The sequence below is a fragment of the Mustela nigripes genome, chromosome 13, assembly GCF_022355385.1.
Source record: "Mustela nigripes isolate SB6536 chromosome 13, MUSNIG.SB6536, whole genome shotgun sequence".
In the NCBI taxonomy this organism is placed as follows: domain Eukaryota; kingdom Metazoa; phylum Chordata; class Mammalia; order Carnivora; family Mustelidae; genus Mustela; species Mustela nigripes.
Window position 1 is genome coordinate 127,945,083 of NC_081569.1, and position 17,216 is coordinate 127,962,298.

Genomic DNA, 17,216 nt, shown 5'->3' on the forward strand with positions numbered 1-17,216 from the left:
GAAAAACAAGCTAGAGAGTTCTCTGTAAGTCATGAGATTTTTTTTTTCTGGGATAGAGAACATTCTGCAGGGCCTACAGTAATCATCACCTTTAGCATAGAAATGAGCGTCTCTAAAATTCTTATATTCGGGACGCCTGGGTGGCTCAGTTGGTTAAGCGGCTGCTTTCGGCTCAGGTCATGGTCCCAGCGGCCTGGGATCGAGTCCCACGTCGGGCTCCTTGCTCGGCGGGGAGCCTGCTTCTCCCTCTGCCTCTGCCTGCCATTCTGTCTGCCTGTGCTCGCTCTCTCTCCCTCTCTCTCTCTGGAAATAAATAAATAAATAAATAAAATAAAAAGTAAAAAAAATAAAATAAAATTCTTATATTCATTAATTTGTACAAAAAAATGTTGACTTGAATGCCTCCTGTGGGCCAGGCATTGTTACAAGCCCTGGAGATACTTGAATGAATAAGAGATTGCTCATTGGTAACATAGATATAATCATATATGTATACATCATATACATATCATATACATATACATGTACATAACCTCAGGATTGAGAGAAAAATTCAGGTATTTTATATATATAAAGCAAAAGAATAGTGGCACAAAAGAAGTGCTTAATAAGTTTTAGCTATTATTACATTAATAGAGATACAGATGAGCAAGTAAAGTGGAAAATAATTTCATACTCTGAGCAATGCTTTGAAAACAGTAATTGGAGTGCTGTGACACTGAGTGATGGGGTGGGGAGGGGTTGCTGCTTTATCAAGAATTGTCAGGAGAGGCCTCATCAGTGCATTCATGACCTTTGAACTGAGTGTCCTAGCTTGCAAACTCTCATGAAGAACAAGGAGCACCACTTTCAAGGCCCAGAATTCTGGGGGAAAAGCATGTTGTGCTGAAAAAAAAAAAAAAAAACAGGAAGAACTAATGTGATTGAAGCATAATGAATGAGGAAGTGAGAGCTACAGGGGGAGATTAAAGCTGTAGACAAAGCCAGGTCAGGTTGTACAGGCCAGGAAGTATTTTTTGCTCTGTTGTTTGGAATAAGAATTAAGAATAGCCTGCATTTCCTTTAAGCTATTTTTTTTTTAATTGAGATTTTATTTATTTATTTATTTATGAGAGAGACTGAGAGTAGAAGTGGAGGGCACGGAGGAAGGGGATAGCAAGCAGACTCTGCACTGAGCTTGGAGCCTCACACGGGGATTGATCTCACCCCTCTGAGATCATGAAATGAACTGAAATCAAGAGTCAGATGCTTAACCAACTGAGCCACCCAGGCACCCCTTATTTAAGCTATTTGTAAGGAATGTCATGGTAGAATACATTTGTTGATATAAGACTTTGGCTCATAGTAGTAATTTTTGAAGGTCTTAAGTACCTGGGAATTTGGTTTTATTTCATATTCATCAGTTGTTCTTTCTTTATATGTATCAAAAATTCCTGACTCAAGCAGCAAAATCTAGAATGCTGTATTTCCAGTACCTCTTTTTTTCTATAGTCTGCCATGTAAGGTTTTATGAAAGTATTCAGAAAGTATAGATGGACACAAAAGTAAGTAGTACTCTTTGTTGTGGTTCTACCACATCAGCGTCAGCCTCATAGAAACATGGTGAGCCCAATAGAAACAATAGCTGTCCTAAATATAGGCAATGAGTGTAAAATACGCTATGTATATAGACTGGGTTTTATTTTTCCTCTTTTTTTCCCCCACAGAAGGAAGTATTCTGGGTTTTTTTACCATGGCACATGTTCATTTTCTTAGTCTGTGAATAGAGTTGATGCCAGAAAAGACAAACATAAGTAGGGTGAGGTCAATGAAATTTTCTAGGCCCAGTGAATTTAGAAATTATTTGGAAACCTGACTTAAATTCTGATGAGCTTGTAATCCAGGATAATGGTACTACAGGCAATTTATATCATCATTAATTTCAAGTCTTAGCCTCAAAAATAGGGATCACTGATGCATAAGATTTTGTTGGCACAATTTATTTGGATACTGACTTGATTAGAAGATCTCAAATAATTTAAATACATGAGGTCAAAGGAAAATTATTAACTTATATAGCCAGGGCAGTAATTTGTGTATATATTTTAAGCTTCCTTGGTTTTAAAATCTAAAAGACAAAATCAATGTCCTAAATTTATAAGTGTGCTGACTTCTGAAATGATTTAATGAGGTTGCTTCTTTTCATTCTCTGCTTTTCTTGAGCCTGCTTGTGTTTGAACATTTTAGGTCATTTATAGCAAGTATACTGACCTGGTTCCCAAGGAAGTCATGAATGCAGATGACCCAGACCTGCAAAGACCTGATGAAGAAGCCATTAAAGAGGTAATAAGGCATTGAAATTAAGTATTTTAGATGACTTTCTACATCTTTATTAACTTCCAGACACTCAATATGGTATTTCTTATTTCAGATAACAGAAAAGACAAGGGTAGCCTTAGAAAAATCTGTATCACAGAAGGTCGCTGCCGCCATGCCAGTTCGAGCTGCTGATAAACTGGCTCCAGCTCAGTATATTCGGTAAGATCTTGCCTGGAAGGCTTCGTTTCATGTCAGACTTGATGGGGATTAAGGGTCTTGGTGTTCTTTCACTGTCCTACTTAGTAATATTTTAATGTCATTTTTTTTGGAATAGTGACCTGAAGTCTGTTGACTCTGTGCAGACTATTGAAAGCAGAAGAATTTTTTTAAAGATATCTAGTAAAAGATACTAACTATTAGGTTATTTTCAAAATATATTTTTTGTTTTTAGAAATTAATAGTTACTTACAGCATAAGATCCAAACCACAGATATTGCTTATAGTTTCCCATTTGTATATAATAGGCTTTATATAACATGTATTTATGTAATATTTATATAATGGTATAAACAATATTAGTATATTAATAATATAATTTATTATGTAATAGTAGTTATATAACATGTAATAATAGTATCATAACAGGATATTAATAGTGTACTGATACCATTTATGTAATAATAGGCATCTTTAAAATACTTACAAATTTTGAGGGATTTCATTCAACTTAAATCCTTGTGTAGAGAGATGATTCACACGTAGGTATTATAGGAGAAATGAGAGCTTGTAGGGTTGCTACTATTATTTTTTTTCTGTTTTACAACCTGTGATTAGTCAAGAACTACTAATTCTAAGCTGCCTGCTGGGAACATTATGGGGCGTTCCTTCTGCACATGCAAACTTACAAAATAGGTACCATTTTCTAGACCTCTTATCTGTGAAATTGAACACTGTGCCTTCCATGGTGGAAAATGGACAGGGATGGATTATTTGCGAACTCATATGACTCATTTACATTTTGCTTATAACTCGTTATTGCTGTTCTCTTATTTTCCATTACTGTCTGCTCTGCCTAAGTATTTTGCAACTTTCTATTAATACTTTATGAAAGGAATTAACAGTATAGTCTAGCTTAGCATTATAACAGAAGAAAAATACCTATTGAGCTTGAACTAGTTACACCTTTAGTTTCATCTGCATTCTCAGATACACACCATCTCAACAAGGAGTGGCTTTCAATTCTGGAGCTAAACAGAGAGTTATTCGGATGGTGGAAATGCAGAAAGACCCAATGGAGCCTCCAAGGTTCAAGTAAGTAGGTAGCGTCGTGAGAATAAAACCCCCTCTTCTTCTTCTTCTTCTTCTCCTTCTTCTTCTTTAAGATTTTATTTATTCATTTGGGAGAGAGAAAGAGCGTAAGCAAGGGGAGAGACAAAGGGAGAGAGAAAAGCAAACTCCATGCTGAGCTGGGAGACTGACATGGGGCTCAATCCCAGGATATGGAGATCATGACCCAACCCCAAGGCAGAGGCTCAACCATCTAAGCCACCCAGGCATCCCAATAAAACCCTGTTCTTAAAAAAAAAGATATGAGAGGAACAAAATATCTCAAATGTCCATCAGTAAGTGAGGATAAATAAATTCTGACACTTAATTATAAATGGAATACTATTGATATTAAAACAACTGTTTTAATTAATCAATTTAATAAAAAAGAGTAAACGTTGAATACATGAAATAATATGGGTAAATCTCAGAATTATTATGCTGAGTGAGAGAAACCAGACAAAAATAAGTACTCTGTATGATTCCAATTATATAAAACTCCAGAAAATGCAAACTAATCTGTAGTGACAGGAGATAGATCAGTGCCTGTGGTGAAGGAGGGGAGGACAGAGGGGATGAGGGGAACAAGAGGAATAGGCAAGGAACATGCAGAAACTTGGAGGTGATAAGTATGTTCACTATCTTGATTGTGATGATAAGCTTCCCGGATGTATACTCTGTCAGACTTAAACATGCATAGTTAATTGCATGTCAGTTGTACCTCAGTAAAGCTATATTAAAAAAAAGGGACACCTGAGTGGCTGAGTCAGTAAAGCATTCAACTCTTGATGTTGGCTTGGGTCGTGATCTCAGGGTCCTGGGATTGAGCCCCATGTCAAGCTCTGCACTGGGTGTGGAGGCTGTGTAAGATTCTCTCTCTCCCTCTGCCCCTCCCCCCACTTCAAAAAAATAAAAATAGGAGTGCCTCCGTGGCTTACTCGGTTAGGCATCTGACGTTTGATTTCGGTTCCTGTCATGATCTCAGGTTGTGAGCCCCACATCAGGCTCCATAGAGCATGGAGTCTGCTTGAGATTCTCTTTCTCCCTCTCCCTCCATCCTTCTCCACTCCCTCTCTTAAAAAATAAAAAGAAAAAAAAGGTAGGGATACCTTGCTGGCTCAGTTGGTAGAACATGTGAGTCTTGACCTTGGGGTCATGAGTTCAAGCCCGACTTGGGTGTGGAGCTTTCATTAAAAAACCAAAAGTATATTACACTATGAAATGATAATGATATTGTGAAGGTGAGCTGGGTAGTAATGATGACAAGGTAGGCTGTGTTTTAACAGTTGTGGAAGCTGAGTGACCGAGGTATGATAGATGAACATTCATTATATACTCTATTTATAAAAATATATAAAAATGGGAAGGGGAAACTTGAAACATAGTAACCAAAATGGAAAAATGTCTAACACCCTCTGGTTGTGCTTTAATTTATCCTTCAGAATCAATAAGAAGATTCCCCGAGGACCACCTTCTCCTCCTGCACCTGTCATGCATTCTCCTAGCCGAAAGGTAATCTTTACTATAGTCTAACATCTTTTTTTATACTCATGATTATTAATTTTATAAATAACCTCCTATAGAACAAAGTATAGATGCCTATACAGGTACATTTTGTCACACTGTTTTTTAGATTTGATTTTCAAGATCAAATGGGGACCCCCCTCAGGACTATAGTGTGTAGTTCCAGAGTGCTTATGAGAATGTGTGTAAAATGTTAGCCATTAATTTTCAGTTACTAGCCTAACCTCTCCTTTAAATGGAATGAGCAGGGTCTGCTATTTGACAAGCAGGATATTATAATTAGAGAAAGTGAGGAATTAATAGGCCTCTGATAATCTCAGTGCCATTTTTTAGGTATGATTTATTATCCAACTAAAAGAGCAAATTTTCATCTTAAAGAAGTCTTGTCACTTTATTTTTTTAATAGACCAATTCTTTATTTTTTAAAAGATTTATTTATTTTAGAAAATGAATGCATGAACGGGGGAGAGGCAGAGAGAGAAGGAAAGACAGTCCCCAGCAGATTCTCCACTTAGCGCAGAGCCCAATGCAGGGCTTGATCCTGCAACCCTAAGACCATGACCTGAACCAAAACCACGAGTTACACACTCAACTGACTGAGCCACCCAGGTGCTTCTCACATCACTTTTACATATGGAAAAATACTAACTAGCATTTATAATTGTCAAAAATAGATTTATAGATTATTTTCCATTTTTTATATTAAAGTTATTACTAGAGTCCATGATATGGAAACATAATATATAGTGCTACCAAACAAATGGAATTTTGACATTTGACTAAATCTGTTCACATATCAGTGTTCATTAACCTGTCTTTGAAGAGAAGATTGCACTTGGGTTTCTAGCTGGACTACAAATCCAAAAATGTCTCTTTTATTCTGTCATTCACTCAGATGACTGTGAAGGAGCAACAAGAGTGGAAGATTCCTCCTTGTATTTCAAACTGGAAAAATGCAAAGGTAATTAAGTTTCATAAAATCAGTCTCCTACGATTAGAACCTACTAGAAAACAGGAAAGAGTTTTAGCCTCAGAAACTTTAATTAAATCCTCAGCATCTCATTTAGCTGAATGTTTTCAAAAAGGAACACCCAACTTATGTAATTTTCTTTTTTTAATGTAATGGAAACGTAGTGTTCTAGTCACATGAATACCGTGTAGATTCTTTTGGTGAACTGTAGTTATCAGAAGCATGTAGAGAAGGGATAGGTAGAATAAAGTAACATAGCAATGAATGATAGTATTCAGAAAATTTAGAACTTGGTATCTAAAATTATTTCTTAAAGAAACCAGTTTATATGATGACAAAATAGTAAATGTTTGGATATATTCAGTGCTTTAATTTTTAAACATTTTTTTCTGTTTATAACAGGGTATGCATAAGCTATTTAAATTCTTCATATCTCTAAGCACCAAATGCTTCGAGTTATGAAGTATCTGTAAAATCTGAATCTGTATCCGTATCAGTATCTGTAATATAAAATACATTTTCTTTTCTTTTTCTTTTTAATTTCATTTATTTGAGAGAAAGAGAGAGCACGCAAGCTGGGTAGGAGCAGCAGGAGAGGGACAAACAGACGCTACCCAAGTGCAGAGCCCAACACAGGGCTCAATCCCAGGACCCTGAAATCATGACCTGAGCTGAAACCAAGAGTTGGATGCTTAACTGACTGAGCCATCCAGGCACCCCTGAAATATATTTTCTAATCACTGTTTCCCCATTTCCCCCAATTTGTGTTTCATAGTTCTATTTTTAATGGGTGAAGAAGGCCATTTTAATTTGTAGGTAAATGTAAATGATTTCTTTTTTTTTTTTTTTTAAGATTTTATTTATTTATTTGACAGAGAGAGATCACAAGTAGGTAGAGAGGCAGGCAGGGAGTGGGGAGGGGGAAGCAGGCTCTCCACTGAGCAGAGAGCCCGATGCGGGGCTCAATACCAGGACCCTGAGATCATGACCTGAGCCGGAGGCAGAGGCCTAACCCACTGAGCCACCCAGGCGCCCTATAAATTATTTCTTACGGGGAAGTTATGCACTCATCCTATAATGAAAAAATTATCGGGTGGTCCAGTTTGACTTGTTAATGTGTACATAACTATGTGGTATCTTAAACTGATTCTGTAACACTTCCCTGTATTAGGAGTAAAGGCTGTGGACAAGAGGTCAACATTTGGGAGTGTAGTCATAAATCTGAAAAAATAAAGCTGAGCCTGAAATGTCCTGGATGTTCATGCATATTCCTCGAGTTATGGAGGAAAATAGGATGCAAAATTTCAAAACACAGATTCTCAATTTTCTGTCAAATTTCATCTTTTTTCCATTTACTAAAACGTATGGTATTCTAAGAATCTTGACTAGTCATTACAACAGTACTGTGCATTAAACTACCTATAGATACTCTGATTTTAGTGACTTGTTCCACTTTTGTATGACTGTTCTATTACTTGAGGCACAACTGCTTAGCTATTTGATAGTGATTTCCTTTTATTGTAACTCAAAATTAGTGACATGAGACTCTGCTCAGAGCTTGGGCTCTGACATCACACTGCCCGAGTTTAAATTTTAGCTCATCCATTTATTAACTGTGTGCCCTTGGGGACATTACCTAAGCTCCCTACCACGGTAGTAGCATCTGTGAAATGGAAACACAACGTTACCAGCCTTCCAGAGTTACCGTGAAGTTAAACAGGACCACACATGTGAAGTGCTTTTAAAATTGGCCTCCACGAAAAACCCTCAGTGTTAGCTGCTGCTGCCCTTGCATAATTGGGAAGAAAGATGTAAGAAAAAGAACTTCAGCTCAGTGGTGGTCAAAATGGACATATTTAAATCTAATTTTAAAGAATCTATTGCTGCTTTTTTATGACTGGTGTTTTCTGCCTGCTGTCACACAGGGGTATACAATTCCATTAGACAAACGTCTAGCTGCTGATGGAAGAGGCCTTCAGACAGTTCACATCAATGAGAACTTTGCCAAGCTGGCCGAAGCCCTCTATATTGCTGATCGGAAGGTTGGTCTCTTATAATGAAAGGGTTTAATGCTCTTGATAATTCGTTAAGTCCATTTTTGGTTACCTAAGATACTGTTTGTTCATTCCGGTTTAATTGATACATCACTGTTTTAAGCCATACAGCATGATGGTTTGACTTATGTAAGATACTGCTGTTTAAGCTACAGTAGTAAGTTCCCAGAGAGGCTCTCACCTGCGGTATGTGCACCAGAGATGGCACGTGTTATCTGCAGCTCTGTACCTGGTCTCAGCCTTTGCAGACTTGTACACACACCCTAACCACTGGTGATCCTGCTTCCTCATGACATTGCAGAACGATGTTCAGTAGGCTGATCTCATTTTTATTTATTTATTTGTTCTTTCTTAAGATTTTATGTAATCATTTGACAGAGAGAGAAACAAGCAGAGGCTGAGGGAGAAGCAGACTCCCCACAGAGCAGGGAGCCCTATGTGGGACTCAATCCCAGGACCCTGGGATCATGAGCCCAGCCGAAGACAGACGCTTAACTGACTGAGCCATCCAGGTGCCCCTAATCTCATTTTTAAAAAGCTGACTACTGTTTTTAGATTTCATAATTTTTTCTATTTTAAATATAGATGTCTCCCAAAAGGTGGATAACATAGAAAGGCAAATAAACATTCTGATGAAAGCTATAGAAAATGATAGTTATAATATTGGTTGCCCTTTACTATTATGGCATTCATAATTATTTTTTTTTTAAGATTTTATTTATTTATTTGACAGAGAGATCTCAAGCAGGCAGAGAAGCAAGCAGAGAAGGGCAGGGGGAAGCAGGCTTCCTGCTGTGCCGAGAGCCGGATGTGGGGCTCAATCCCAGGACCCTGAGATCATGACCTGAGCTGAAGGCAGAGGCTTTAACCCACTGAACCACCCATTTGCCCCTATGGCATTAATATTATTAATTTGTGTGACCTATAAGTTCACATACATTATGGCATGCATTTAGAACATAGAAAAGTATATCTCCTGCATTGCAGCAAGCACCCTTATAAAAATCATCTCTTGTTAAGGCTTTATCTTGAATAGACTTGCTTGATTTTGAACATATAATCAAGTCTTGCTATGTTACTGACACTGAAAATTTCTTTTTTAGAGTTTTGTTTAACTTTTATTTTTTTGGGTAGTTTCTGAGAAAGGATTAGTCAAACGGTGAGTTGCAAGATTAATTGGGGTCTTTATATAGTTTCAACCACTAAGACATTTTCCAGAGTGAAAAATGTAAGTTTGCAGTGTCTTCCAGGCAAGCTTTCTTTTAGTAGACAAGAATCTTTGTTTTAATCAGCAGTAACAAATCTGAATTCTTTATACCTGCTCTTTCAAGCCAGACTTGAGTCAGGCTGTTGGATGATAACTGTAACTTTTCCCCCAACCGTGTCTTACTTAGCTTTCAACTTTACTAACAGGCTCGTGAAGCTGTAGAAATGCGTGCTCAAGTAGAGAGAAAGATGGCTCAAAAAGAAAAGGAGAAACATGAAGAGAAACTTAGAGAAATGGCCCAGAAAGCCAGGGAGAGAAGAGCTGGGATCAAAACCCATGTGGAAAAAGGTATGACACTGTCTTTCCTAAATTGAATTTACAGTGTGAACAATACGTATCTCATTTCAGAGACTCACTGTTCTTACTGCACACAAAGCCAATACCCATCTAGAAAGAAAATGTAGATATTTCACAAATAATATAGAAATGAAAGAGTAACTTCTGCCACTGAGCTGTAGCAGTTGAAAGTGTTTTATATATTTAAAAAAAATTTTTTTTTTTTAGATTATATTTATTTGAGAGGGAGAGAGAGAGTGAGCAAGAGTGCAAGAGCAGGGGTGAGGGAGATTCCCCACTGAGCAGGGATCTCCTCCGCCCCCCGCCCCGCCATGTGGGGCTGGATCCCAGGTTGCTGGGATCATGATCTGAGCCGGAGGCAGACGCTTAACCAACTAGCCACCCAGGCACCCCAAGAATATGTATGTAAAGAAGGGCCTTCAATATGGGACTACAGTGGACATTTTTAAAGTTCAGAGTAATGTACTTTTAAAAATCATGTATTACTCAAATGATGGGCTTGATTTTTCTCTCATTTTAATTTTCTTGAAACTTAGAAAAATGAGATCAACTGAATAATCCAGTTCTTCCACATAATAAAACAATCCACTTTTTCTGTCCTATAGGCTGATAAACCTGTAATCATTAACTCTGCCAATATTTTCCCTCTGGCTTTATTTAGTGGTTTACACTGATATATTAATTCATTTAGAGTGAGAAGAGTAATTCTAATTCAAGAAAGTTGTGAGGGTGGTTTGTTTTGTTAGTAAATCCTAGACTAGTGCAGCAGTTCATTCACTCAGATCATAGTGAACATCTACTACATGCCGGTTCTCTTCTAGACACAAGGATTTCTGTTAGGTTGGCGGTGTAGTTGAGGACATTTCAATGAGTGTAAACAGACCAGAAAAGTTAATTACCATTAGTAGATGATTTAGTGATAATAGTATAGTAGTAATTGCTGTGGGGAAAAATGAAACAGGAAGGGGGATAAAAGGACCAAATGGAGAGGGTGGTCAGAATGGACCTTACTTCTGAGATGGTAACATTAGCACAGAAACTTGAATGAAGTAAGGAAGTGAGCCTTGTAGGTATCTGGGGCTTCGAAGAGCACCCTGGATAGAAGGAACAGTGAGTGCCAAGGCCCTAGTTGGGTAAAAGTATACCTGGTGTGGTAAAGGAAAAGCAGGGAGGCCAGTATAGCTGGAGTGAAGTAAGAAAGCTGAATAGCGGAAGAGGTGTCAGAGTAGTTCAAATAAATAGGAAGGGTGGTGACCAGATCATGTGTGGTCTTTCAGCCATTTTAGGGACATGGCCTTCACTTCAGATAATAAGGGAAGCAGTTGAAGAGTTTGAATGGAACAGCATAATTGGCCATAAATGAGCAGGGGGTGAAATGGGCATGTGGAGGAGTAGGGAAACCATTTGGAGGGCTTTTGCAGTAATCCAGATGAGATGAGGATGAGAGGCAGGGAAAACATGGTCAGATGGATTTTGGAGGTAGAGTTGACAAAATTTGCTTTTGGATTAGGTAGAGGTATGAAAGAAAGAGAGTCGGGGATGACTCTGGCACTTTTGACGTGAGCAATAGGGAGGGGTTGAGTTGCCATTTGCTAATAGTGGGAAGACTGCAAGGGAAGAGGTTTGGGAGGGAAAGATTAGTTTAGTTGTGGACATGGTAAGTTTAAGATGGAGGTGTCAAGCAGGCAGTTGGTCAGAGGAGTCATGAGTTCAGCTATAGAGAAGTCACCGGAATTACTAGAAGTAATGGTCCACCTCCTTGAATCATATATGAATGACTTAGTGAGGCAAGATATAAAGACCTACCTGTTGTCATACACTTAGCCACTGAAGGGAATTAGAAGTCAGATTTCCCTATATCTAATTCTCTACACTGGTAAGAAATTTAAAAAAAAAAAAAAAAAAAAAACCACAGAATCGTCCTTGAGGAATTAGCTTAAATTCTGAAAAATGTGTTGCCAGATAGTAAAAAGAACGAATGTTTATTATTATTACTGGAAGATACCACTTATGGAAGACACTGCTCTGAGCACTTTACATGTATTGCCTTTATCATCCTGGCTCCAGCAACCCCTTGCAGAGGTTATAGGATTGTCACTGTACAGAGGAGGAGACGAAGACTCAGAGTGATTGAGTGACCTCTACGAGGTCATATGGCTAATCTGTCTTAGGAACAGGATTTAAATCCAGACAGGCTGGCTCCAAAGCTGTATCCCCTCAGACTGGTGAGAGAAGAGAAAATGAAGATAGACATAAACACAGTAGGTAGAGATCAAGATAGAACTAGCCCCTGTGGACCACAAGCAAAAGGTTCTTTATTCAGCCAGTCTTTGAAGATACAGGAGTAAATTTACACCTGATTTTTTCCTGAAATTTTAATAGGATAATTTAAAAACACACAGAAAAGTTGAAAGAATTATACAGTGAACATCCGTATCTCCTCCACCTGATTCTACAGTTAACTTTTTAAAAAACAATTAATATTGCTTAATTTGCTTTATCATCTATCTACTGATCTTTCTATCCATTTATCAGTTCGTCTTACAATTTTGATGCATTTCAAATTAAGTTAAAGCCCTCAGTATACTTTGCGTCTAAACACGTGAGCTGCATGCATGATTCTGGAGTTCACATTCAAAAACTAAACCAATACTGTTGGATTTAAATTAATTGCAAGTGAGTTAAAAGGCCGAATGTGACTATAAAGAAGTCCGTGGAATTATCTGTCATGGGTTAAAGAATATTCTCTTTGTTCCAAATATTAATGGGTAATATAGCAATGAAATAATTTTCAACTCTGTTCACACAGAGGATGGGGAGGCACGTGAGAGGGATGAAATCCGGCATGACAGGCGAAAAGAGAGACAGCACGACAGGAACCTTTCCAGGGCAGCTCCTGATAAGAGGTAGGTGCTATTTGAGGTAAATGCGAAATATGAGTATTGGCTTTTGCGAACCTCTTCAAGAAGAGTTTTAGTCCACTGAGACCAGTTTGCTTCTCTCCCTTTCCTCTCTAGATTGATAACTTCCTAAATCAGCACTTATTTTCTTAACACTGATGCTTGCTTTTCTTAGCAAAGGAATTAACTGTCCCTGGAAGAAATCCTTTTTCATCACCTTGTAGAGTCAGCTAGAATTGTGCATGATAGGGATGTAGAAAAGGGAATTGAGATCATGTTTGTGAAAAGAAGGTAATAGATAGGACTGTTCTGATCTGTTATTTTCCTGTTTCAAGTGGTGAGACAAGCTTATTACACGCCTATTCCTCTAGACAGGGAAGAAGATTCTGTACCTTCATTGAGAGCCTGTATGCAGAGATCTGTCATCAGTACAGTGGGGGAGAAGAGCAGGTTTTGTGAGAAGTGAAAATTGGCCTCTTCTCATGAGTAGTTACTTAAAATTCAGAAAGATAGTGCTGCTGTATAAAATGACCTAGGAAAAATTAATACAGCACTGCTAATAAGTGCAGACCTGCATGGAACAAACAAAACACATGTATGGGGCTTGCACTAAAGTAAGGATTGGTGAAGTTTATGCTTCACTAAAAGCTGAACACTGAATTCTGAATGAGGGTTAAATGCAAATATAAAACATTTTCTTTCCATATGAGCAGTTTTCCATGCTCTCATCACTTTGTGAGCTGATACAATCCATTTTTTCAAGTCATGTCTTAAACATGAAAAAGATGATTCCTGCTGGTGGTGCTCTTTGTTATTTAATGGCATAGCTCATCTTCCTGGATAAGTGAAGTCATGGAGAAGCAGGAAATCTGAATTTAGAGTCATGGGTAAATGTGCAGTGTAGGAGAGAGAGACATGAAATGTGAAAGCGCACAATTAACGATACTCTTGGTCTGAAATTCCTAAGCTGTAAAAATCAAAATGGCTCTGTAGATAAATTGGGCCCTTAAAACCAATAAAGTGTTTATGGGAATTGATAACATAGAAAAGCTGTAAACTTGTGATTGCGTGAAAATCAGGTTGTCTGTAGAAATTATTTTAAGACCTGAGTTTCTGGTAAAATAAATGATGACAGTTACTCTGGTTTCATTGCGATGTAGATTGCATACATACTGGAACAGCAGGGGCATTAAGATAATCTGAATACTGAAAATCATTCTGAGTAATTCAGTCATTGACATGTTTTCCTCAAAATTCTAATAGGATAAAATTACTGAATGTGGTTTAGGTAAAGAACAGATTCTGGCTTGTTGACAGTGATTCATATGATACATCTGATTTGCATCCAGTCCCCCCCACCGCCCCGCCGCAGTCCTCGTATAATAGCAAGTATAGACTGTAGCAATTTCATATCTCAGCATGTTCTCTCCATAAGGTGATTGGTTATATTAAAGAATTCGTGTCAAGAGTGAGTCTCTTGACAGTTCTTTTCAGCTAACAGGAAGGCCTGATTATAAAACCCTACCTCTTCTAATAACCATGTCTCTGAAATGCTATAAGAACTGCCAACCTGATTATGCATTATCAGGGAATATATGTTCACAAGATATGAACAGGACATATTCATTAACTTTGCTTCTGAGATTGGTTGTATTGAAATTGAAATTCAGCTCATCTGTAAAGAGTTTTATTAGTGACATTGTATTTTGAAACAGGTCGAAACTACAGAGAAATGAAAATCGAGATATCAGTGAAGTCATTGCTCTTGGTGTGCCCAATCCTCGAACGTCCAATGAAGTTCAGTATGACCAAAGGCTTTTCAACCAATCCAAGGTACCAGGAGTTTAGACATAGCTTGTCTTAAGTGTTGATATGAATACCAGTCCTCAGGGAAAACTAACATTGTCATAGATTTGGATCAGCCAAAGGTGTGCTGGCATAGTGAGAGAGAAAATTAGTAGTTGTGTGTTATAACTTATAAAACTGTTTTATCTTATTTCATTTTATTTGACATAAGATAAAACAACTCTGATTTTGACCTCTACAGTTGGCTAAAATTTAAGATACAATTAAAAAAATGAATGAAATAAGTTGATAAAACTTGGTTTTAATGTATTAGTCTTTTATTTATAAAGTAAAGCCAGTATCCTACAAAAGTGTATCTTGGGTTTTTTGTTGATCTTTGAAACACAAATTTAATGCTAAAGAAACATATAACTTGAGATCTTTAAATGATGAAGCTGTAAAACTAAATTTAAGTGCTAGACTAGTTGTCAGGAAATCTGACTTCTAATAGCTATTGTTATTAACCAGCTAGGATACCTTAGGCCCGAAGAAGTGCCTTTATGTGTTAATCCACCCAACACTGATTATGTACTGTGCATTAGACAGTGAGATCAAAGATGTGCCTTTGCCCTCAAGGAATATTCAAGTCTACCAGAAAAGACATATCAATGTATAAGTAAGGACAGGGCAGACAGCAATAAATACATGGAAGTATAAAGTTCTACTGGGATACAGAGGAAAAATTTATTATGACTTTGAATCTTTAAGATTTGAAGGTGGCATTTGAATATGCTCTTCTAGTTAATAATAACTTAATTGGATACTTTTTTACATTCCTGGCATTGTTCTAAGTCTTTCACTTTTACTATGTGAAGTCATACTATTCATTATAATCTCTACTTATAGATGAGAAAATTGAGGAACAGTGGTTTAGCTAGAAATTGATAGAAGATTCAAATGTTCGATTTCAAAGGTTGTGGGGGTTTTGTTTGTTTTTTTTGTGTTTTGTTTTTTTCAAAATTTTGTTTTTAGGGATAAAACTGGCAGTTTTTTAAAATTAACATGTAATGTAGTTTTAGCCTGAGGGGTCAAAGGTTGTGTTCTTAAACACAGTGCAGTGGTAACTTACCAGCCTGAGCAAAGGAGGGTTAGGCGTGCAAGTTCCACCTAGGCACATACTTAGGACAGTTACATCTTAGAAGCTTAAGCTTATGTCAAAGCTGTGATAAAAATTTTTCTAGAAGAGCACAGCCCTGTATTGAGGATCCATCCAAGTATATGAAACAAATTTGTTCATTGTTGACTTAGGATTTGCTCTTAGAGCCTGTCTCATGCTATAATAGTGATGTTCTCAGGGAGTTAAGAAGTATAGCACCATTATTCTAAATGCCATGAGATACTGTTGGTACAGCATCCGTATCTTAGTCTTGGGATTTTGAGTTCAAACCCCATGTTGGGCATAGAACTTACTTATTTAATAAATGAGTAACATCAGATAAATGCTTTATAGTTCTTTTGTCTTCTTGCCACTATCTGTACAACTGAAATTAAGTACCTGCTTATACTATCCAATTTTATTTTATTTATTTTTTAAAGATTTTATGTATTTATTTGAGAGAGGGAGTGAAAGAGCACAAGCAGGGGGAGCAGTAGAAGGAGAGGGAGAAGCAGGCTCCCCGCAGAGCAGGGAGCCCGATGTGGGACTCAATCCCAGGACCCTGGGATCATGATCTGAGCCGAAGGCAGACGCTTAACCATCTGAGCCACCCAGGCACCCTACTATCCAATTTTAATGACTACTTCACTAAAGTGGTCAAACTTGTTAATTAGCACTTTACTTATGGACCAACCCTGGTAAGAATAAAGTTTATGGACTTTGTTTTTTTATGAAGATCTTTTTGATTTGCAGTTCAGATTGCTGAAAATGTACGCTAGTAATGATTACATGAATGTAGTCAGATCCAACTTTTAATACATTTTTATTTCCCACAGGGTATGGACAGTGGTTTTGCAGGTGGAGAAGATGAAATTTACAACGTTTATGATCAAGCCTGGAGAGGTGGCAAAGATATGGCCCAGAATATTTATAGGCCCAGTAAAAATCTGGACAAGGACATGTATGGTGATGACCTAGAAGCCAGAATAAAGACCAACAGGTACCTAAGCAGACAGCGCAGTTTCACTGTTGAACCGGTGAAAACAAAGCAGTTCATAGTCCTTTCTCTTTTTCCCTAGATTTGTTCCCGATAAGGAGTTTTCTGGTTCAGACCGCAGACAAAGAGGCCGAGAAGGACCAGTTCAGTTTGAGGAAGATCCTTTCGGTTTGGACAAGTTTTTGGAAGAAGCCAAACAGCACGGTGGCTCTAAAAGACCATCAGATAGCAGCCGCCCCAAGGAACATGAGCATGAAGGCAAGAAGAGGAGAAAGGAGTAGACACACCTCTCTTCAAAGTCAATGAACTTTTACCCATAACCCTAATGATGCAAGTCAGATGGGGAAAAACACTTTGTACATGGCCAGGATAAAAACCAAATCTGGGTGTCAGACCCCAGCACTACTTTTTATTACGGGAGTCAGGGGGGAGGGGGAAAATTCTTTGAACTATTTAGTTTTTTTTAAAGAGTGGGTTGTGTTTGTGCTTCTCCTACCTTTTGGCATTTATAGAACATACTACCCCACACATGAAATTAAGACCACTTCTTTTTGTGACATTAGTACTTTGGGGTTAATATTTTGTGTAAGAATGATTGCTGATGAATAAAGTTGCCCCAGCCACAGTGAGTAGAAGGATGTT

The 17,216-nt window shown here is 37.7% G+C and overlaps 1 protein-coding gene across 1 annotated transcript in view; it reads left to right on the plus strand.

Moving 5' to 3' along the window:
* The window catches only part of SNW1 (SNW domain containing 1), a 48,101-nt gene extending 30,898 nt beyond the window's left edge, over positions 1-17,203 (plus strand). The window contains exons 4-14 of the mRNA XM_059373635.1: positions 2,227-2,322; positions 2,411-2,517; positions 3,505-3,609; positions 5,067-5,136; positions 6,044-6,109; positions 8,044-8,160; positions 9,586-9,727; positions 12,546-12,642; positions 14,352-14,469; positions 16,414-16,577; positions 16,657-17,203. Of these exons, the coding sequence (XP_059229618.1) occupies positions 2,227-2,322; positions 2,411-2,517; positions 3,505-3,609; positions 5,067-5,136; positions 6,044-6,109; positions 8,044-8,160; positions 9,586-9,727; positions 12,546-12,642; positions 14,352-14,469; positions 16,414-16,577; positions 16,657-16,855 (1,281 nt within the window). The 3' untranslated portion in view covers positions 16,856-17,203. The remainder of the gene's footprint in view (positions 1-2,226; positions 2,323-2,410; positions 2,518-3,504; positions 3,610-5,066; positions 5,137-6,043; positions 6,110-8,043; positions 8,161-9,585; positions 9,728-12,545; positions 12,643-14,351; positions 14,470-16,413; positions 16,578-16,656) is intronic.
* The last annotated feature ends 13 nt before the right edge of the window (positions 17,204-17,216 follow it).